The sequence below is a fragment of the Hetaerina americana genome, unplaced genomic scaffold (assembly GCF_022747635.1).
Source record: "Hetaerina americana unplaced genomic scaffold, ioHetAmer1.1.p SCAF_4, whole genome shotgun sequence".
In the NCBI taxonomy this organism is placed as follows: domain Eukaryota; kingdom Metazoa; phylum Arthropoda; class Insecta; order Odonata; family Calopterygidae; genus Hetaerina; species Hetaerina americana.
Window position 1 is genome coordinate 102661798 of NW_027286985.1, and position 23244 is coordinate 102685041.

General features: G+C 41.2%; 1 protein-coding gene across 4 annotated transcripts in view; it reads right to left on the reverse strand.

The window, feature by feature from the left end:
* Nucleotides 1-23244, reverse strand: part of Fhos (Formin homology 2 domain containing) — a 323913-nt gene that overhangs the window by 102955 nt on the left and 197714 nt on the right. For all 4 annotated transcript variants that reach the window (XR_011701761.1, XR_011701760.1, XM_071590659.1 and 1 more), the window contains exon 6: nt 3443-3552. Coding sequence is in view for 2 of the 4 variants with exons in the window: in XM_071590659.1 (XP_071446760.1) it covers nt 3443-3552 (110 nt within the window). In the remaining 2 variants the exon portion in view is untranslated. The remainder of the gene's footprint in view (nt 1-3442; nt 3553-23244) is intronic.

Below are 23244 nucleotides of genomic sequence, written 5' to 3' on the forward strand. Positions count from 1 at the left end.
GTGTCACATATTAGAGCCAGAGACATTTTCGTTTAATCATTAGTTCATAATCTTATATCAGTATAATTTGTAATTCAGAATATAATTATGCTATATCTTTACATCTCTTAATGTCTTGATCATTAGATATCACCCGACTAGATATCTTGATATCCTAAGTGAATTAATACAATTTTTTAAACGTTTAGAGTTCTAAATAATTATAATCTACAATTCCAGATTTATACTTTGTGTAATATTGTTTTGGAAAACGATTGCCTGGCGCGTGGTTTCGAATAAATTAGATAATTAGTTATACCAATACTATTTTTCAACATTTTATCATTAGTATTTTTACTCTACGTTATGCCTATTCGAACAGTTCTAAAGATAGGATTATGATCGGGCCAGAACCTTTCCTTAAAAAAACTTTCAAACATTCATTGCACAAAATGATAGGAATTTTCAACCACTTTATTAATATCAAGGGCATTTTTCAAAATTGCCTGCACTCAACTCAGAGAATCAGTAATACTGAAAGAGAGAAAATGTCACAAGATTTACGCGCACTATAATAACACTAAAACGCGAGCTTATTGAGAGCACGCATTGTAGTTATTAAAAAAATATTCCTTGATTTCCTCAGGCAATTTTTTAAATAATTCTTTCACAACTCACTTTCAACCAAAGTTATAGCAATAAACCACCTTAGCGGAAATTGGAGTTTAGGGAATCGTGTTACGCGAAGATATAACCGCTACCACTATCGCTTACAATATTAATTATTGCAAGCGAAAAACGTTCGAGAATATTTTTACATTGATTTTGAAGGAGCAAGGTTCAACTCAAAACGAACTCCGAAGAGAGCGTATTTGCGCCGCAATGCTGAGGGGAAGACGTGGGGAAACACGTTTCCATCTGCCTACAAAAAATAATAACTCGCGAGCGTTATTGCGACGAGGAGCTATAAAATGCATCCTCCCACACACCACCGCCACTGCTGCCGACACCTGGCGAGGTCGATCGGAAATAGCCTTAGGAAAAAAGAATCGTTTTCCCAGGTGTTCATAGAGCATAGAAGTCTCGCCATTTTTTTCTTCAAAGGGGACCGCTGGAAACGTCGAGAAGTCGAAATGCTCTTCCCGCGGAATGCATTTGCAAAGGCACTGTTCTTGTGGGACGCGAAGACAAAGAAGGAATCGTCGAGGATGTCGACGCGACAAGAAGAATAGTCATATATTCATTCATTCCTTTGGTTTCGGAGCATTTCGAATGTCCCCCACGTAGCGCCGTCGATTTTCATTCGCGAAAATTCGTGAATCGAGACCGTAATGTCCTTCTAAGGCCCTGAAGCGCTCTTAGCATTCAGTTATCGGGTCCCACTGACTCGCTCCACTTCCCCCCCCCAACCCCCCGAACGATCGCCCTTCTCCTGCTCAGCCATGCTCCTTCGCCTCATTTGGCGTCTTCTCCACCCCTCCCACCGCTTCCAATGCCATTTGCCGTCATGTAAATGGCATCAGGGGTCTTCTCGAATCTAAAAGAGCATAATAATTATCGATCAATTGTTTCTGCACTGCAGACACGGTTGTCTCGCGGACAGCGGTCTAGACTTTTGGCTGAGAGGGTTCTCGAATTCGGCGGGTGCTCGCGAACACCCAGGTTCGGCATTTCTCAAAATGGTGTTCCAGAGGATGCGGCGCGTCTGTCCGTGAGCCGATGTTCGCCGATCCTCAGCGAGAGGCCGTAGGAGGGGGGAGAATAATTTCCATAAAACTATTATTTTTTGTAATATCTCTATGTATTGCAACTAAATTTTCCACCAAATTTTAATGTTTAAAGAGTACAAAGTATGAAAATTTTATGAAGACATATTTACGTGAAACACCCCAAAGCTAGACGGCGCAGATTTGAATTTTATAAATGCGTGACTAAGCGATCGGTCCATCGACGCGTCTCTATGACCGATGATGTCCGGGCGGTATATTTGCTCCCTTCGAGACAATGCTCTGGGGAGTTAGGACAAAAGAGGTAGCTCGTGTGCTCTCGCATACTCCTTCCAAATCCGACGAGGAATAATTGATATTAATACCTAAGCGATAAGCCTCGATTTCCTGCAGCTCAGAACATTTAGAAAGTCAAGTTTCACCAACTTCACAAAAAAATTATCCATTCTATCGAGAGGAATTCCTCTCATCTTGACAAAATAAACTGTAACATTGAGGCAAACATCTCACCGCGAAGTTTACCTTTATATTTACTTTCCTTAATAGACGTTTATAGACAAAAATTATAACTAACGTTTAGAATACCTGATACTAAAATATGGCTCTATAGAAATATTAAAATTCAATGTAAAACATCTTCCTTTAGTGAAGAGGGCAGATTTTTGGTGTCCCAGTAAGCTCACTCTAGCATTTACGGTAGAGATCAATTGTGCACGTCGCTCTGACATGAGTTTCAAAGTCCCGTTTTTAACAGCAGTTACGTATCTATAATTATACGCCACCTAAATAAATTGTTGAAGGAAATGATAAAATAAATGACTCTCCAAAAAGGACGCTATTTGGTGCTTAAAACCTTTCTCAAACGGGATTTTTTATCGTGCATAATCCGTATACATCGAAATAATCTATGTGCTGTGGTAGTTTCCTGAGTTTGTATTGATTACGCGCAAAACATTTTTCATCAAACGTTCTTTTCTGTTGTTCTTTCGCTTTCATTGGATTTATTCGAAAAACAATCGACGGAAAAACGAAGCGGACTATCCAGCCACACAAACTTAAGCGTATACTTTTGCAAATCCCCATGCAATGAAGATTTTGAAATTCATCATTTTATCTTCCAATCCCTTACATTTGAGCTGCAAAACCACGTCTGTTCAACTTAATGTTAACTGGAAAATTTTTATGTAGGGAGGGGAATCATTTCACCAGATGAGTCACCAGGCAAATCAATTCACAAATATACTTTGCACTTTCGGGCTCCACTTCGTTGAACTGTTTGATGTCCGTATTAAATGAGTTTGCAATTTTCTACAGACTATTTCACAGTACATGTATCTGATGATGCCGCAAGTTGGTGAACCGCATTGTACTGTGAAATAAAGTATGAGAAAAATTACAAACTCATTTAATAAGGAAATTAGTTTACCTTTGCAAAGATGGCATTATGTGATTTTTTGTCAAAGCATTACCCTGAGAACCAAAATTGCTTGCACAGTCGTAATTAAATTCGAAATTTAAGCATCAGAAAACAACATCAAATCTTCGTCATTGGCGTTTCCATCTATGTATGTGATCTTATTCGATGCTAGTTCGAGTAATGTGCTTTCTTAAATGTTACCCGTTGATTGCCAAGGAAGTGGGCCTCTATGTTATATTTTTGTGAAAAACTCCCGTTGAAATAATTAATAATAACAAAATTATTAACGATTACTTAGTAGTACGTAAGTTGTACTCACTTGGATTGAAATCCCTCAAACTCTTCTGGTTGCTCACTGATAGCCGCCTCCAAGTCCAGGTAGGCGCCGTAGTCGCCATCTTTGTACACTTGCAAAGCAACATCGTCCAACTGAAAATGAAGAAGTCACGAATGGTTAACAAAAGCGGAAAAGATTCGAGAAGGGTAATTCAAGAGATAAACCAAGAGCATGCTGGTCCACTGTCCAATCTATTCCTTAGCTAAGACATATTTGAGAGCCACATGAAATATTACCAAAATTAGCGATTCATTAAACGTCTTCATTAGACATTTTTATGTAAAATTAATAAACCAATATATCCTAGCATTTTAATTTCACCAGTAGATGATTATACATAAATTATTTACAAACAAGGAGCTTGCATATCCTATCCGAAAATCATAGAGCTGGGTTGGTTTGCGAACTGGGTTCTCTAATGGAAGATCTACAACATATCGAAGGAGATAATGAGATTTTAATCAGTCGTGATAAGATCTTTATTGGCTGATGAAAAGACGCCCGGTTTTCCCTCGTATGTCTCTTCCTGTCACTGATTTGTGAATATTGCCAATCGCTCACCTGCCGGAAGTGACTTAGCTCTACTCTCCAGACGACGGTATTTGTATGAAGAGGGAATTAATAAGATTAAAAACTGGCTAAAAAACCTGTAAACACTGATAAAAGTTATACCACTTACATGATGAGGTAATTTGGAAAAAAATTGATAGTGACATCGGTTGCTCCGAAAGCACTGCGATCTTATCAATAATCTCCGATTGGTACCATTAAAGTTTTTGATTCGTGCTAATTCATTGCTTTTCCCTTTCGCTCCATCATTTGGATGGAGCGGAATAGATAATAGATGGTGGCTTAGGGTTAATACAACAAGGGAAAGCTTAAAGAAAACGCTTGGTTAATTCAGAGGTTCGCCCTGTGCTCTGAGGCTTGGATGGCCCGCCCTGTCGCGCTCACGACTTCAACAAGGGCGAATGAGTTTTGCGGCGAACCCGGTGAATGTCAGAGGGAGTTGACATTCGCCTCTTAACGAACAACTGGAGTCATGGTCACAAGAGCATTCACTGAATGCCATCGAAGGAACGTAAAATGAATGCGGATATTATTTTAATGTGCATGAAGGACTCATAGCATATGAAAATGTTGTATTGTTATTAATTTAAATGAAAATCAATTCAGGTGCAGTAAATGCATATTCTATAAAAATAAAAAGTATACTAAACAGTTAATTTTTCGGGCTCTATACTAGGCTAATTGGACAGGATTTGAATCGCCAAACTAGCACTTGAAATGGTATCAGGCTTCACTTGGTGGAATCGTAGTGTTCATTTTGATGAAATGTAACATTTATATTTAATTAAATCAGGAAAGTATACCAAGAAATTCTATTTCTTCAAATTAAATCATCACCACTAAATCATCAGTTAAAATAAATCAGAGCAGCCTACTAGAGCCGTAATACGTATGTTATAATTAGTCAATGAAATTTCAACGCTCAAAAATAATTTGGGAAAAAAAGACCGAATGATGTAATCAGTTTAATAAAAACTCGGTGCCAATATGATACCACGCTCGTAACATTATGACCTACTAAGGGAATCGACATGAAAGTAAGAGATTACTCTGTTGGGCCAATAGCGTTGCAATTGCTATTCCCCCCCCCCCAAACTGATCTGCTCATCTTCGGTTCACCGACAAGCCCGCCCCCGTGACCTTTGCGCTTGCACATTCCATTCGGTAGGGTCCTCTGCCCTTAACCTTGCCCCAGCGATCGAGGCTTCACGCACGCGCTCCCATTGATGGCCTCGCATTTGGCATCCCAATGCAGTAGCCACCGTCCCGTCGTCACCTGGAGGACACTCTCCCTTTCAGCCGAAGCAGCAAAAACACCCAACCCCATCCCTCAGATTCCCCCACCCCTTCCCCAGTTTCAGCACGCACGCGCGGGCACGGTCGTCTCCTCTGCGGCGGCGACGGTCGCCTCCTTTGAATGTCAATCGCCCGGTTCCCTCGTCGTCGTCCGCCCATCTCCTTTCCTCGCGCCGCGTCCCCCGGTCTCACAGAGACTTCGAAGGATTCGTTCGGCGCGGTGGCCGTGAGAAAGCCGGCGGAGGGGGTCTCATTTGGTGCCCCCGTCGGCGGGCCGATCGGGGGAGGGACATGATGGGGGATAGCCTCCGGGGGAGGGGGGGCGAGAAAAGAGGACCGTTATGATTCGTGATCGGAAAGGAACAATGGGCCGCCGTCGAAGTGATGGCGAGGAACGGGAGAGGTTGGGGGCATCCGTCCCACGAAAAGTCGACTTTTGTTCATTAATTTTGAATACGCTTGCCGAGTCGTGTCATGGCTTGAAAATGCTGACAAAAAGGATTTAAAATAAAAAATGTCAAGCCTTGTACAGTATATCCGAAGATTCTAAAGTGTAGTGAAACATGTTTTTAAGGAAAAAATCTCTTTATACAGTGGAACGCTAAAGTCTTCATTCCTAAGTTCTTCCATCGGAAATGCTTTCGAGTGGCGGTCGTCCTTGATTTCGGCCCCGTCACCTCCCGGCCCCACTCCGGTTTTTTTTAGGGAAGAATCTAGCATTGTTTTGTCCCTCTTAAAAATCAGCGTTATACCGGCTTTCCTCAATTGAAAATATACCCCCTGTCGGACTGATGGCTGTCCACGTCTTTATGAAATAAACGTAGCTTCTGCGCCTATGAAAAAAATGTTTTGGTCTGCATTCTCGCGTTAATTGTCCACTGATTAAATCTACCCATTGCTTAAAGTCATATTTTAACGAGGCTCTTTAAAAACATAGATTGAAACGGAATGCAACGTCTGAGTGGAACTCAGAATTCCATCGTTTATAAGGAAACTAACAATTTTTACGACCGTCATGAAGCTCATTAAATGATTGCTTCATTTCCTTATCGTGATCTATGGAATATAACCAAGTGGTGCCAGGAAACATTGAGATCGAACGAGAAATATTCCAATAAATAAAACGGAGAACGTTTGCCGACGCAAATTGCTCAGTCAAGGAAAACGAATGCCCGTCACCATTTGTGTTGTTATTTGACCGCTTCGAAGTTGAAATTGAACTTTCCGTACATTCTCGAAGCCTTGGGGATTACGTTTTAGACGACAGAGAACATTTTTCACCGAGTCAATTGGAATCCCGTCGAATATAAAAAAAGTGGAAAACGTCTTTGTCGAATCGGAAATCGCTTCGTCTCTGTCGGCGGCCGACCTTCAAAGTGACATCAACGCTCGAGTCTGCAGATGAGGAGCCGGTGGCTTCCTCCCCAAATGTGGCGCTAATGGGGGGAATTAAAAAATCGAACTTTTAGTACCAAGAGCGGGAGGGGGGGGGAGAAGTGATGCTTAATTTTGAACGTTTCGCACGAACTCCTTGCCGTCTCGTCTAACCTCCTCATTCCCCCTCGCTCAATCTCTCGCTCCTCCCCCGCCGCTTGCCTCGCTGACGACACGACTCCGGGGCGATCTCATAAGTATGCACCTCGTGCCGCCTCCAACTAATGGCATCTTTTCGAAATTAATGTAAGTGAATATGCCGAATCCTTTCAAAAGAGCCTAGCAACACATGGCCATTCCATTTCCAAGTTTGGTCTCATATAGTATGTATCAGGACAATTTGAAGGCTACGTCTTTGGCTTCATTGCGGTCAATTTTTACTGAAGAGTAGATGAACTGAAAATGCTATCCATTGTATTGCACTCAGTTGTAATCTTGGCAGAATACTACTTCAAAGTAGACCCACTGAAATATAGTAGTAGTAGGTAGTAGTTCATAATACGGATTCTTTACTAGGTATTGGTAAACATTATATACCTGTACATATATATAAACATATATATACATATATATACATATATATACACACATATATACATATATATATATATATACATATATATATATATATATATATATATATATATATATATATATCGATACGGAAACACTCACACGAGCAGTATAATATTGGGACGGCACAATAGAACACAAAAAAAGAAAAGAAACTCACAAGTTTTCGAATTTTCGGTGGTACAAGCCACCTTTCTCAAGGAAGAGAAGGAAGGACCTGAATGAAAGGTTATAACAGAAGGGGCTAGAAACGCTGAATGGAAGGGGAAGGCGGGGAAAGGTTTGTATGGAAGGTGTGGGGGCGAATGGGGGATGAAAATATGTGAAGATCGAGGTAATTAATTCTAATATTAATTCCTGTGTAATTCCAGGCATCCAGGAGCCAGATAAGCGCCTGCTCTATCATTTATATATGTATATATAATACAAAAATATTATATATATAATACAAAAAATATTATATATATATATATATATATATATATATATATATATATATATATATATATATATATATATATATATATAACAGGGCACTGCACTAATACTCGCGGAGCTTCATGTACGTAACTTAAATATTCTCGAAGAGACGGAAACCTTCTATTTATTTGGAAATTTTATGCACACGATAGTAATATATTCCGTCATTAGCCCTTTAACCCGCACGTTGGTTGTGAGCAGCTTTTCAAATCCTTCCAGCCCAGTGCTAATTCCCTTACGCCTCGATAGTTCTCCCTTCTTATATTCCTACTCTTCATTTTGTAAACGTACGTCTTCCTTCTCGGTCTTTTTCTTGGTATTTTTCCTTGTATTTCAATTGCCATTTGGATATAATTTTTTAACTAACACATTATTCTACGCATATTTCAGACGCATTTTTTCAGAGATACTCTCTGCATGGCTAAAGAGGGAGTATGTGGGTGGGGATGGCGGAGGGAGAAGGGGAGGAGAGGCGATTACATCTCCCTCACGGCCGTCCGGTTGGCGATACACTTAAACCACACACACACACACACACTCGCACGAACACACACGCCACTCTCCCTCGCCCTCTTCAAGTCGCGCCACCGCTTTGAATAATAATAAAAAAATTGACAATAAAATGAGAAGAATATGGTGCGTCCGTCGTCGCGGAGGAGGGAAGAAGAAAAGGACTCGGAGGGAGCGAACTCTATTCTTTTGCTTCGCCTTCGGAAGAGCCGAGAGAGGGCTTGGGCGTACACCTTCAGGTGTCCCACGCGCCGTGGGTACAGTCTCCAAGGGCTTCTATTTATAAACAGGTCGACAAGTGCGCCCCATTGTCCGGTCAGGAAGAAAAAATGAACATTTCTCGGCTATTAGCGTTGTTTTATTCCCAATGGATAGTTGGCGCGCAGTGCTCGACTCGTTCATCTATTCGTTCGATGAATAGACGATTTTTTCCCAATGCTTATCCTATTAGACTTCATTTCCGCGTTCTATTCCGTACCAGTGCCCCAAGCGATGATTTTGTCATCACAAGTGAGGAAGAAAAATCAGTAATCCATCCGGATTATACGAGAGAAGTCTTTGAGGGAAATAAGGATATAAACAGAGTCATTGAATAATGAGGTAAACTAAGCAATTATTTGTGATACCTTGAATAAGGGTCGTTTTTATTTTTTCTCGTCTCTTAGTGAGATACAATTAATAAGCCTATTGCTGAGCAAGCTCGAAGTTGGGCATTTAGGGCGTAGACGTCATCGATATTTTCACACGCACGCAAGAATAAACACGCACGCACACGCCTGACTCGCTCCTCGGGCCAATCTCTTGGCTGCCGCTCACCGTGCCCGCTTCCTCGACGACACACGTGTTTGTCAAAAAGCTATTATTAGGCGGAAGCGCTCATTTATATTGATAGAAATACCCTCACGTGGGAATCAGAGGCTCATTTTAATTTGCCACGGGAAAAGTGTTTTTGCAATGGTTTATTTTATCCAAAACGACTAGACTGAAAAAAGTTCCATTTTTTTCTTTGAATTTGCAAAACTTTTCATCATTATGGTAAGGAGTGAATATTACGGCCGTGATAGCAGTGTTTGCGTATTCAAGAAATAATTTTTCAATTAAACTTTGTTAATGTTCATACCTACGTACTCTCACCTTTTCGACATTAAATGAAGGTGATAATACTTTTTATTTACGCGCTAATGGTAAAAAAACCTGGAACATTCTGGTTTACAATAATTTACTGGATGTCGTAAATAAAATGTTAACCCCTTTTATTCCGATCAACACTTAAACTTTTGATTTCATAATAATCCATTCTTCTACAATCGCCACGTATACCCGAGGAATGGACGTGTAAAGAGTAGATGTGAAGTATATTTTTCATTGAAGATGTCATCCTTTAACAAAACCAAATTCGTGTACATTAAATTGTGAATTTAGAAACGAAGTGTTGTAGACGTCATTACTAAACTTTCAATGATGCTTTTTTTTAAGTATTCTGATCATTTATGATTGATTGAACATTTTAATGATTCAACCTTGCAATCAGGGTTGGAAGACTTTCAACCGACTCAGCACAAAGCCTGTTATCCACAAGTATCTTAGCTACTCAGCCCAACGCTAAGTACCATTTTCACTGAAGATTCAAATGATTACACACGATGAATGACCTTTGACAATTGGTATTCGACTCGCCAAAAGTTTACCACCAAAATAACTGGAAGGTGTTTGAAAGGGACCTTAGATCTCTCAAAACGCTTTGACGGGGGCGCGGCATTTTCTGTATTTGAATCGTATAGGCGTATGGGAGATCACCGATGCAAATAAGAAACGCGAAATGTGTGTGATTTTCCTCAGATTGACATCGGAGGGAATGCTTATTAGGAATGAGGAAAGGAGGAGCGCCGAGGCGTGCTGGAAGTCTCAAGCGTCCGCTAAACCCAGTTATCTTCGCGAGCGGAACTGGGGAGCGGATCCCCTTGTCTCTGCACGCAAACACGCAAATCAACCGCGAAAGAAAGAAGACGACCGATGTGGCCGATGCACTCACTCCACACCGAGAGAGAGAGGGAGTCCAAAGTCAATAACTAGTTGCGCAGTGCGGAAAATAATTCAATATTTGAAAAAAACCGTTATTTGTCAAATTTAAGGCAACTTCGGCATTTCAATACCTTGACTTTTGATTTTATTTAAATGTGTTTCGTGGATATGCAGTGATCTTTTCGTAAGCACTTGCTATGATGAAGCGGCTTCGGAAATTGTTAGCTTCGCTCGCTCTTTCGTTGAACAATCGTCAAACAGATGAATACTGATTCGCGATATCGTCAAGTTGAGCTGAGAGAATTGGAGTGGTGTTATAAAATTGTAGGAGAGTAATAATTGCAAACATACCAGGCACACCGTTAGAGCGCATTTGCGCGAGCACCGACACACTCATACGCATCCAAGCACGAGGGCTTGCAGCTGGGAGTACTCAATGTTTATTGTTTTCCTTCTCTTTCTCTCTCCGTCGGCACGAACTTTTTCGAGGCGCGAATCGGATGGTAATTGTTCCGCGGCCGACGAAAGCAACGAAAGAACAATATTCCCCACGCACGAATCACTTGGAAACAGACAAGCGGGAAGGCGTGCTCGATGACGCGCGAAGAAATACAAATTGATTTCTTCACACGAATGAAGCGAAGAATTCCCAAGATGGAGTGGGATATGAATTGCGCGAACGTTAGCCGCTTGCCGCTACCTACGTGGAATACGATGAAAAAATTAACTCTCGGGATAAAAATCTCCAGAGATTTTCCATCTCGTTCGCAACAATTCCCCAGCGTTGCTTTCTCGAACATGAATGCATCAGCAAAAGAATTCCTCCAGATGTTTCCCTCAATCTTGCTTTTCGAATATGACTCTTGAGGCAACTTTTAATTTTAATTGGTGGATTTTGCTTTCTTCAAGGCAATAACTATTTTCATGCGAAGTCTCTTTAATTTCCAGTGCCGGTATTTTTATCCAATCTTTTAATGAAACGAGCGAATTAAATTCTCATATTTTTTCCATTGTACACAACAAATATATTTAAAGGAAATCAAGAATTAATATTATATATTCAAATCCAGGGTCGCGGTAGTACAGGGGGTAGAGCGTTCGACTACTGACCGGAGGGCTCGGGTGCGATTTCCGGGAAAGCCTCACAGGGCACCCTCGGCTCCACCCAAGCTGTGTGATATTCCGGCTACCAGATCTTCCTGGAAAACCATAACCGGCACAGGGAAAGGAACTGGGCCCCCTTAACACTCTGATGTATAAATTTCACAAGCCGTCAGGCTTAGGACTTGGTGAACTCCGTCATCACGTACCAAACCGAGTTGATTACTGTGTTTTTTTCATATTTAAACCGATATAAATGAAATATACTCAAAAGTAGTCTCACTCGTCGTGATACCTGGAAAAACCTTATTAATGTATTCGCACACTGGTTCGGAAAGGATCCGTGCTCACGAGACATTCTCCTGATGGTCACTCTCAACAACCTTAAGAGTGTAGAAACGGTTATGCTTTATGGAGTCAGATTAAATTCGCGACATACTGAAAGAAATATTATCAAATTAGAAGAGATTTAAAAGAGATTATCGAAAAAGCTATTACATTTTACAGTAGGTCAGTGTTTCAATATCTGCATTATCCCTTGGAACTACGTTGATTTTAGCGAGAATACCTTTCGCAAAGTGAGGGTTTGCGTTTCAGCGACACTCGGTGGCTGATTGTGTTCCCATCCATGATTTAATAAGTCAAGCTGGAAAAGCAACGGAGAAATTCTTTTCCAGGGGTTTGGTTCACCCGAGGAGATTAATTTTTGCGACTCTCTGCAGATCAGAAACGAACCATTACAGCTGAACCTTCCAACGAGGTGCTAGCGGCGCAAATCCAAGAGAGAGAGAGTCTCCTCCGATTGTGTAATTTTCCCTCCAATTGTGTTTTCATCTTACCTCCGCGTCGAACTCTCCTTATTCCCCGCCAACCTCCCTCCCCTCCCTCCCCTCCCTCCCCTCCCTCTCCCGGCCGTCTCCTTTAAGGGTCACCTAAGGCTTCTGTTGTGTAACGACCGCCCACACGACCCTACGAAAGCTCTTTTCCCGCATCGTACAGCAACACCCTTCGGCGACAACAGCCGGCCGGACAAAAGAGGCATAGAGGATGGATGGGGATCGCTCCCCCCCATTCTCTCGCCCCCTCCCTCCCCGCAGTCGAGGGGAGTGGGTGGGCGAGATGGCCGGTAGACCGGGTGGGCCCAGTCCAGCCCGTGAGAGTGTGGACCTCCCGTGCGGAATCCAAAGTCGTCAGTCCCTTCGGGCACAGCGCGATGGATTATATTGGCGACGATTTCGGAAAATTCTCTCCCTAATATGAACCAATTTTCAAGAATTCTAGAAGCCGGCGGCGCGTGGCTACTACTTAATGGCGGAAGACAGGTTCGGTCCAAAATTTCTCCGATTTGATTACGTGCAAAACAGTTCCGGATTCTTAAGCGTACATTGAGTGGATTAGGTGTCCTAAATTTGAAAAATTTTAAGTTCGAAAAAAAGGCTACGTGGCTTCTATTGCTTACTAGTAGGGAAAAAATGGAGATTTCTCTTGCATTGAATTTCTTCGAATCTTTTTTTTTTTATATTTGAAGTAAGCAATACCTGAATTCTTATGGGTGTAAAAGTAAATTCTGAAACGCTAATTTTGATGGACATTTAAATTTGAACATTCATGTAAACGATTTAACTCCTGGCTCAAGGACAAAATTATTCAATTAAACTCCCGCGGGGACAGAAAGTTTAAACCCATTCATAAGAGGGTGACATTGAAAACTGTCAATAATGACGAAATAGATATGACGTAAAACGAATGGTATGGATTGAATTTTTTTTGCCGCACTATAACTTAAGGCTGAAAAGTTTGAGAGATTAAGGGTAGGGCAGTTGGATTTAAAATGTCATTTTTGCCACGAATGATAAGGGATCAAAATAACGTCGTCCGAACGCGGTAGATGAGAAAAGTATGTATTTTGGGTCCAGGATAGTTCGGTGTGTGCATATTCACCCAATGCCACACACCTTATAGTGTATTATTAAATAAAAATAATAAAATAAAGGCATTAAACTCGTCATTAAAAGAATGGCATGTACACATATTCCATTCATATTCGATCTGATAGAGAAATTCCTGCATTTCACAAGAATAACTTGTTTGATAACCTTCAACTTGAATGTTCAAATTCACACTAGGAAATCAGTGAAGATCAGCGATTATTCAACTCTTCTGGGAACATTTCTTGAAAGATACACAATCAAAAGTATGAAATTATTTTCGGTACTACTGTATGATAGACTGATACAATCTAACATGAATTTAAGACCTCCGTTCTCATGAAGTAATATCTTTGTTTAAATGAAAATTCATATTAAAAAGTATTTATAAACTAAAAACATTTTTTCTTCGATCTTTGCGCATAAAATGGAACATATAAGGAAATCTTTCGCCTACTGACTTGTAATCGGGCGAAAACAGACAAATATTTTGTTATCGGAAGGCATGAGGTTCATGTATTGAACACTACTTTATAATTGGGTAAGTTTATGGTAACGGCGCAATGTCTGAGGTTGAAGTTCGTTTTAATATCAACGGTTAACATCTCATATGTTTAATGTTTAAACTCCATAAAAATGCTTCTTTAGAAATACTTGTTTTAAAATTCTTACTCTTTAAAATTAAAATATTTTTTTTTCGCAGAAACATTTAACATTTTAAACTATATGTAGCTGAACGATTATTGGAGTGGCGCTGGAAATTGGGGAGCTTGATTGGCCCGAGGTAGACCAATCACAAAGGGCGAAACTTTCCGCAGATTTTACGTGTTACTAAAGTTCGCGAAACCAGAATCTGTAATATTTTCGCGTGAAGTTAATATGCGCGTGAATCTTCCGTTAAACCGCCGCAACGAAGCTTCGGAGCTTTCCTCCGGAAAGTTATTCAGATGTAATAAATCCACATGTACGAGCAATTCACCAAATGCGTTCAGCACAGTTTATAAATGAACTCTCACCCTCTTGCCCATGCTTCTGTGGTTGCCCTTACGTACTGAAGTGACGGGCAAATTCAGTTCTCCACTTTGATACTCGACTTCAATCGTCAGGCATATTCGCGGTTATTATTAATAGTCTCAGTGGCACACCAAAAGCTAATTTTAAGAGAAATCTTTCTGATTGTTTGGCAAATTGAGCTCTTCTCCTTAACACGCAGCTTCGTGGATTGCCGTCGAAATTATCGCGGGAGTTAATTTCCGAATTAAGGCAATGAATGCCAGGTGCTGCCCGCAGTGATTAAAAGTGGGAAAGTGATCGGGCGAATCCACAGAGCACATTCGACTCACACAACTCGCGACGTTTGTTTATGCTGTTATAACACAAAAGCGTGGATTGCTACATGCGTAATCAATTTGCTGGGTCGAGCGATTCCCCCCCGCCCCTGAGTCTTAACTCCCCCCGCCCCCCCGCGTGGGAGTGCCCCCCTTCCAACACAATATGCGCGCCGACGGGGGCGGTGGCGGGTTTCTTCCTCCGCTCCTTCACCCCCTTCTGCAATGAAACCTCACAAAAGGTGGGGTGCGGGGTAGGAAGGAAAAGCCTCATCCCCCTGGCGTGTGTCAGGTGTCGGGGGGGAGAGGGGTGGTTTGGCTAACTCCCACGTAATAGGGATTAAGAAGGACGAAGAGGGCGAAGGAGGATGGATTAAGGAGCCCTTTCCTGAACACTGAACGGGTTCAAACACTTCTCTGCCCTCGTTAATGCCAAAACAACTTTTACGCCGTTCCCGATAAATTTGGACTAATATTCGAGCCGTTATCGTCCATAAAGCGTGACTTCTCGATATCTTTTTGCAATTTTTTTAAAAATACGATCTGTTTTATAAAAATCGATGATTTTTGATGTATTGTTCCCGGTAATCAACTCGAAGGATAGTTTAATAGTCGAGGGTAGAGCTCGCCTAGTATTAAGCTCTAGGCAGCGTGTCAAAGTCGCAATTACGGGGAGCCAGAGTCTTTCTCTCTGCCGGCTGCGATTTCCCAGGAACATCTAGCACCCGCAAAATCACACAATATGGGTCGAGCAGAGCTGCCCAGAATCGTTACCCGAAATCAAACCGCGGACCCCTGCTCAGTATCCCAGCGCTCTACTCGCAGAAGTAGTGCGATAGTTATAATATATTATGTCAGCGAATTTTTTTTAATCTACCAATATCCAAGAAATATAAGCACAAAATGCAAAATATCATCGCTCACTGCTGATAGAGATATCATTTATTTGATAATTTCCACACAACCGCGAGTCTTTATCCCGCACACTATCGTTGAATGAAATCCAAATGACCGCATTTGAATACATTTTGAGAAAATTCTAAATCTATATACTAATTTCTTAGCTATGTCAGTGGAAGGTCCTTTTCTTAAGCATAATTTGATTGTTGCAGACCAGAGAAAACATAAAAATTGTAAGTATTTTAATCTGTAGATTCCATTTGGAGACTTAGAGAGAAGTGTATACGTAAAGAGTGGTGCTAGGGAAACGTAAATAAAAGAAAAGCAGCGTTTGTCATCTGAAAACGTGACAGTATTTTCTCCAAAGTTTTAGGACATTTTCGGCACCAAACAACTATTTTTAAGTTAATACTTAATATTGGAATAACTCTTACAAATACTCTTGCCTATGCATACGAGGGTCGACCGCGCCATGAATACCAAAGCAATATAGTTTACTTAAATAATGTCCTATGACACTATTTACTTTCTTTAATTAGACTTTCTTAGTTTCTGTAATATTTTTAGAACCAGCACCTATTTCCTCATTAGTTGGCGTGGTTTAGAAATATGTCGGTAGTTATAAACCCGTGAACCCCAGCCTTGCACGTTATTGAAGATGGTGGGTTTTGGGGAACGACATTATCTTCGGTACACCACTCAGCAAAAACACTGACAATTTATACTTTTCTTGATTGAATACAAGATCTGTTCAATAAATATTGATCATTAATTTTTTACACGCATACTTATCTTGCAAACATTTTAATTTTATGTCATGTACATGGATTAATATAAATTGTTTGTGTGATGCACTTCACATTGATTTGACTAAAATATTGCGTCATCGCCAGCCACATTAACTGAGCGACGTAATCGTGAAATTCACCGTGGTGCGTGTTTCCGAGCCTCCCGTTGACCAGACCTCGACCCTAGAGGATGTTTCCCTTTTTCGCAGCGTGAAAAAAATATCGGCGAGGAAAAAATGTTTTTCATCATCAGAAACAGGCGGTATGATAACGTATTTTAACGCTCGTGCAATGTAGACTTATCCAGAAACTCCCACGGGCAGGTGGTATGGGGGCGTTAGATCACTCGTATGTGCGATTTTAATTATGATATTTAGAACCCAATCAGGTAATACTTTATTTCCGACTAATTGGTTTGGTTTGGTTTCACCCAGTAATCCACTTTGAGCTAGGAAAAAATCTCCGCGTGATAAGAAATGACTCCTTAAATCGATTTGCACGACAAATACCATGATCGCTGGGATGCCGGCACAACAATGTGCCACGTCGTTACACTAATATGAAAGAACTCTCGAGGCAGTATTGAGTCACGGGTTTTATACGCATTCGGGGAGGTTAAGTCATGAACGAAATCCACGCGATTCGAGCTGCTCCTATCACAGGATTTATAATGATCGTGTGGTGCTTTCTATTCGCTCAAGTTATTTTATGAATTTGACTCATTTCCTTTATATTTTTTTATTCATATATTAAATCTTTCTGATCGGGGCCGCAAATGCTGCAGACATACCAGTTCGAACTAACACGAAACAATACCACTCCTCAAAGTCTTCATCAAAAATATTTTCCTATTTTCTTCCCGTTAACTTAAATTTCTTCATTGCGTAGTGTAAAATAGTTGCGATACATGCTTATTGCTTAATGCTTCTTTTATTAAAATCATTTCATTCATACCATTTTTAATTTGTCATATAATTCTCTGAAATGCTTTACGAGTGCATTTGTATTCGTAAAATTCTGTTTTCTTGCCTTTGCAAAATTGAAGTTGTACCCGTGAACAAATTATTTCATTCAAAACATATTATTTCAAAATGTATTCTGGAATCATACTAGAATATGATTCACGCGGCATCAAAAACTAACTTTGCTCATTTTTATACACACAGTGACGGGTATATTTGGAATTAATCTAACATACGTAGTCGGTAGGTCCAGCTTTCTGTTGACACCATTTGCTGACTTTACGTGGTATTTTGTCTGACCTTTCGGAATCACACGTAAACACTATACACCGGTATTCGATCGATCGTGCATATTTTTGGTGTGGTTAGCTTTCTAATGCCAAGCGGAACTTAAAAATACAAAAGCATGAATATGGAAATTTTCGAAGCAACAAAATAGTGTTTTACCTCCATCTGTCACGTTTCATTGGTCTGAGCAAATATATCACACTCACTCAGCGACCAAGCCTCCTCGTGGGCTTTTATTTTCATAAGAAGGATCTCAAACAGAATCGTGAGAATCCCAGGCAAAGCCTCGTGTGTGCTAACCAAAGGGGCCTACACATTACATTCAGGCGAGACCTACTATTCGATGCATGTTTGCTCAAAAGGCGCTAGGCATAGGGGGACGGACTTTTGGGGTCATAGGCTACGGAAATAGGGTGGTGTTAGCACGGATACCGACTTCCTATTACGGGAACTGCACCTGGTTCTTTTTAATGACAGGTTTTTTCTACGACGCCTCTTACCTATTCTGGGGTAAATGCATCTGAATTCTTAACGTTCGATGAATGTTTTTTTAATAGATCAGGTTATAAGACTTGGAGCGAAGGGAATATATCAATGTCTATAAGTTGTAATTATATTCTGAAAATCAACTCTTGCATTTAATATTTCCTCAATAAATATGCTTTTAGTCGACACATGTTTTCATCATATATGTCCTCATTTTGTGAATAATTTATATTTCTTCCGTTCTCACGCACGGCTGTGTTTTTATTTCTAAACCTGACTGGTACGCAGGCCATCGTCATGCCCGACGCTTTGGTGTGAGTGTGGTCTGGCTGGGCACCAACGAGTGCGACCATTTTATGGCTGTCAACGCATGAGACCCAGTGCTATCGACCCCTGATTTTCACTATATTTTCTACCCCTATCCTTCCCTGTGTCCTCTCCACCAACAATCACCCTCCGAGCTCTCTTTTTAATTCAATAGTTGACCGTTAAAATTTCCCTTCAGTCAACGACACCCCAGATTTTCCCACAACCAATGCTCCCTCGAGGATCTGCGGTCCCCAACCTTCCTCTCACATGCATAAAATATATGTAAATTGTGACATTGCTATTTTCTACATTTCCAGCCCTTACTTAAATACGCAGTAACCTGAAATACGTGAACCGACCTTGACATTAAAAACAGCTTAATAATGAAGCAGAGAAAGAGTGCATGTATTGGGGCGTACACAAATTGAAAGCTCGATGAAAAACTGTCACCCTCTCCCGCTACCGTTTTTATAATTTTGAATTGCTCGCAGCGGCCCGCGCCTCCTCTGAGGACACTTGGATCGCAGGTTTGGAAAACTGCCCATAAGAGCATAGTGCACTTTGGGAGTTGAAAGGGAAAAGTCGCAGGGAGAGTGGCCTTCGACCCCCGTTCTTCCTCCCCTCCTCCCAAGCAGCCCTCTCGTCCGCGAGTGGAGATGCGAGGAGGGCGCTGCCGTCCGGGTTGTCGCAATTTCACGCAGAAGAGTATCATTTAACCTCTTTCATTCCTTTTCTACGTTGAGTACAGTAACTCCATGGTCACTAGAAATACGTATGCGTAGTCCTGAGAATACAGCAGCTTTAGCAGATGATCTTAATGCTATACAACGTCGGTGCGATACTTAACAATTAGAATTTACCTTTAAAAAAGTGCGTAGAGATGGATTTTTGCAATAGGATCAGCTCCTTCCAAAACGCCAACTGAATCAGAAATACCGAAATGTAATGTGTATACTCGATTAAATACTTACGTGTTGCCCTCACTCACGACCTCTCTTGAGTGAAGCATATCCGAGGAATATGAGGGCCAGCTACCAAAGGTAAAGATTTATTGGAAGAGTATGGGGGAAATGTGACGATAAGGTTAAAAAACAATGTTATAGTTTGCTAATCAGTCAATATTTAGAATAATCTGTTTGTACATGGAATCCTTACGAAGTTGGCTTGATTGCCGAATTGGATCGTGTGCAGCGAAGAGGAGCTAGATTTGTAAAACTTTGTCATGGTAAACTGAGTAGTGTATTCAAAAGATTACAGGATCTAGGCAGGGTGTCACGGAGCGAAGATTAAATTACAGATTAAATCTCTTGTTTAAATTGGAAGGACTTCTCTTTGGCAACGATGTCGACAAAGTATTATAACCCCAATCGCACTACAGTAGGAGAAATCATGTCAAAAAAATTAGAGAGATTAGGTGTAGAACAGATTTTAGATGTGATTTTTTCCACGTACGATAAGAGATCAGAATAACGTTATCCTACCGCGCTGGGGATGGATAATATCTTGCTTTAAAAGTAGCCTGGTGTGCAATCACCCCCTGCCACACACCCTAGACTTGCAGGGTAACATGCAATAATGAATGCATCTGCACCCCGAGGAGTAGAACCCGCTCCATCGGCCGCCTCCTGGCCTGACTTCACCACCCCCCGAACCCAGAGGGCCCTTCTCCAGTATTACGATTTCCCTCTCACGGAAATTGGATTCCTCAAAGTTGATTAAAGCCGGATCCACTTTTTTTCCCTGCAGCCCCCCCCCCTTTCCCATCTCGCGTGGACACAAACGCGGAATCCCGCTATATAAGTACGTATAACTCGTATCTCGGCCGGCCGATGCCGTCTTTTGTTTTCATTCCGTCGCCCGACTCACGGATTGATAGGTCCCGTGCACGCCATCTTTTGCCGCCCGCCTCTCTCCCCCCCTCTGCTCCGCCTGGGTGTGGACCAGGGGCGATGGTACGCGGCCCTAATTTTTTTGACGAAGGCCCTCGGGAAAGGAAAGGATTTAATGTAGAGCCCTAAAGGGTGGTGATGAAGGAGGAAAAGGTCAGGGCTCTGTAACACATTACGACTGGCGCCATTACTGAAACTCCGGGACACAATCTGGGAAGCAATCAACGGAGGGGGGAGAGCGACGATGCCCTCCCCAAAAATCATAATTGACCCATACGAATAGATTCAGATAATAAAGGTCTCCCTTGCATCCCCTTCCGACTCTATCACCCAATTGCATCATTAATTGTGAGAGGCGCAGAGTTTTAAAAGGTTTATTTTACAACCCAATGTGTCTCAACATTATTGAGCTCAACGTTTTAGGATGTTTTATTAATTAACATTTAATGCACTGTTGGTAATATTCGATTTCATGAACTGACGGAATGAACTCACAGGTAATTAACGAATAAGTATCACAATATCCCGAAGAGTTGTTAGTTAGGCGATTGTAGAGCTTACCCAGTTCTAAGCCCTAAATGGTATGTAAAACTAACGCATCAGTGTGTTGAGGGGGGCAGTTCCTTCCCTCTTCTGGCTGAAGAACCCCGGAAGATCTGGTATCCGAAAAATCACATATAGTAGGTCGTGTCAAGGTGAGGGTATCCAGAGACTTCACCTGGAATAGTACCCGGCGCTCCAGTGAATAGTCGAGAGCCGCGGAGGTAAACAGGGGGACGCGTACAGGTGACGCTATTGAGCGAGCGGTAGTTTCGCTGCCATTAAAGCGACGAGTCGTGTTCCACCCCATCTGTTAAGTTAGCCTTTGAGTTGATGCTCGTATTTCGTCGCTATTATTTTGTGAGGGAGAGGTGGTATCTCGGTAGTTAGAACTCTGGGCTATCGACCTAAGGGCCAGGGTTCAGTACCCAGTTATGCCTCTCTGGGCACCCTCAGCTTTACCCGAACTGCATGATTTTTAGGGAACCAGAACTTCCTGGGAAACCAAAAGCGGTACAGGAAAAGGATCTTTCCCTCATACCCTTGTGTGAATTTCACAAGCCGTAGAGGGCTTATTAACTACGTGGTTTCGTCTCTACCCTCACCTCTCAAACCGACCTTACGGTTGATATCTGTTGTTATTTCTGTTAAGCTTTTTTAATTATTTCGGCACGCAATAAGAGCGTGCAATTAGCGAGACATTTAAAATGCCCGTCATAATTTAGATTGCTCATGTAACACACAAATAGTTAACTCTAACAAATCTTCTATTTTTCATAGAATTTTTTTCCGATGTATATTGTGGGTATGTTAAAATTAAAAAACCGCGTGTGAACAAACTTCTTTAAGAATGATAAACACATACGTCTTGCTCTCCTGTCTCCCAAGTTTAAATTTATGCCCGGCCATTTGTCAACTATGCTGCCAGGCAACTTCATAGACAAAATTGGAGGAAATCCCATTTTCCTTTTCAGTTTTTTCTTTTCTCGCGCCCACGAAGGGCAAAGAAAATAACCAAAGCCAATCTCTTTTAACTGCATCCTGCTTTGCATAATTTCACGCATAGAACTCCTCCGAACGTCAAATACGAAGGTGAATATTTATCATTTTCCTTTTAATGGAACGGATATCTCACCCATGCCTGCGTGGCAATCTATAACGCGGCTAAGGGACCGTGACCGTTTAATTAATATTCGTGGGAAAACGACGAAGATAGCCTAAGGAGTAAAAACAGATGAGTCACATAAGGCGCTAGGGTAGCATGAGCTATTTGTCTTTCTTCGCCTTTAAACGTCTTATATCAACTGCAAACAGGACGACTTTGATGATTTGTTTCAAATAGGTCACTTAGATGTGACCTTTAGGTGTGAACTTTAAATCTCTGCATTTGCGAGTGTATTTTATTACGAGTAAATTCTACTCTCATTGGATGGCTACGTTTTAAAAACTACCGTTCTTTATTAAAATACATTGGCCTTCCATTAATTGACGTCACCGTATTCCTATGCCATTTTCAATCTATCCGCTCGCCCCCCTCCGTCGCCCTGCCACCGTTCTCCCCTCTCATTAGCCTTTTTAATTAATAGCTCCGCAGAAAATCCATACGTAAGCATAATGAGGATATTGGAGATTATGATAGAGAGGCGAATGTTGAGTACGCGAGGTAGGAATAGAAAAGGAGAAAAATTGAAGGGTGCGAAGGGAGACAAAAAGTATGCAAGGGAAAGAATAGATTATTGGATTGCGATTATTTTGTGCCGCGTTGAGCAGGGATTACGAATGTTCCCAAGGGACTGCGACTGCCTGCAACAGACTAACTGGGTCAACCAAAAACCTACCGCTAGTCAGTAGATTATCATAAATAAGCGTGATTATTGAAATAAGCTCACATTTGATCGTTGTTCTTCCTACCAGGTTCATTGTCCCTGCAAGAATTTTACGATACGATCGCTGGCAACGTACCGTGTGTGTGTGTGTGTATATATATATATATATATATATATATATATATATATATATATATATATATATATATATATATATATCGATAATACAAAATCACTCAAGAGAGCAATATAAAGGCAAAATAGAATACAAAATAAAACTGGTAAAACATAACACATGAAGGACACTCACATTGTCGATTGTTTGAGCCTTCGGCCTCCTCCAAGGCCTTCTGCAAGACTACATACCTATATATATATGTATATATATATTTATTTATTTAGTATTCTATTGTGCTGCTATACTCCCGCCAGCACAGGTCTAGGGGTCATCAAAACGCACAAGCCCTTTCACCACGTCAAGGTTGTAGTCCATGGGAGGTTTACCTATTTTCTTGTATTAATATATATATATATATATATATATATATATATAT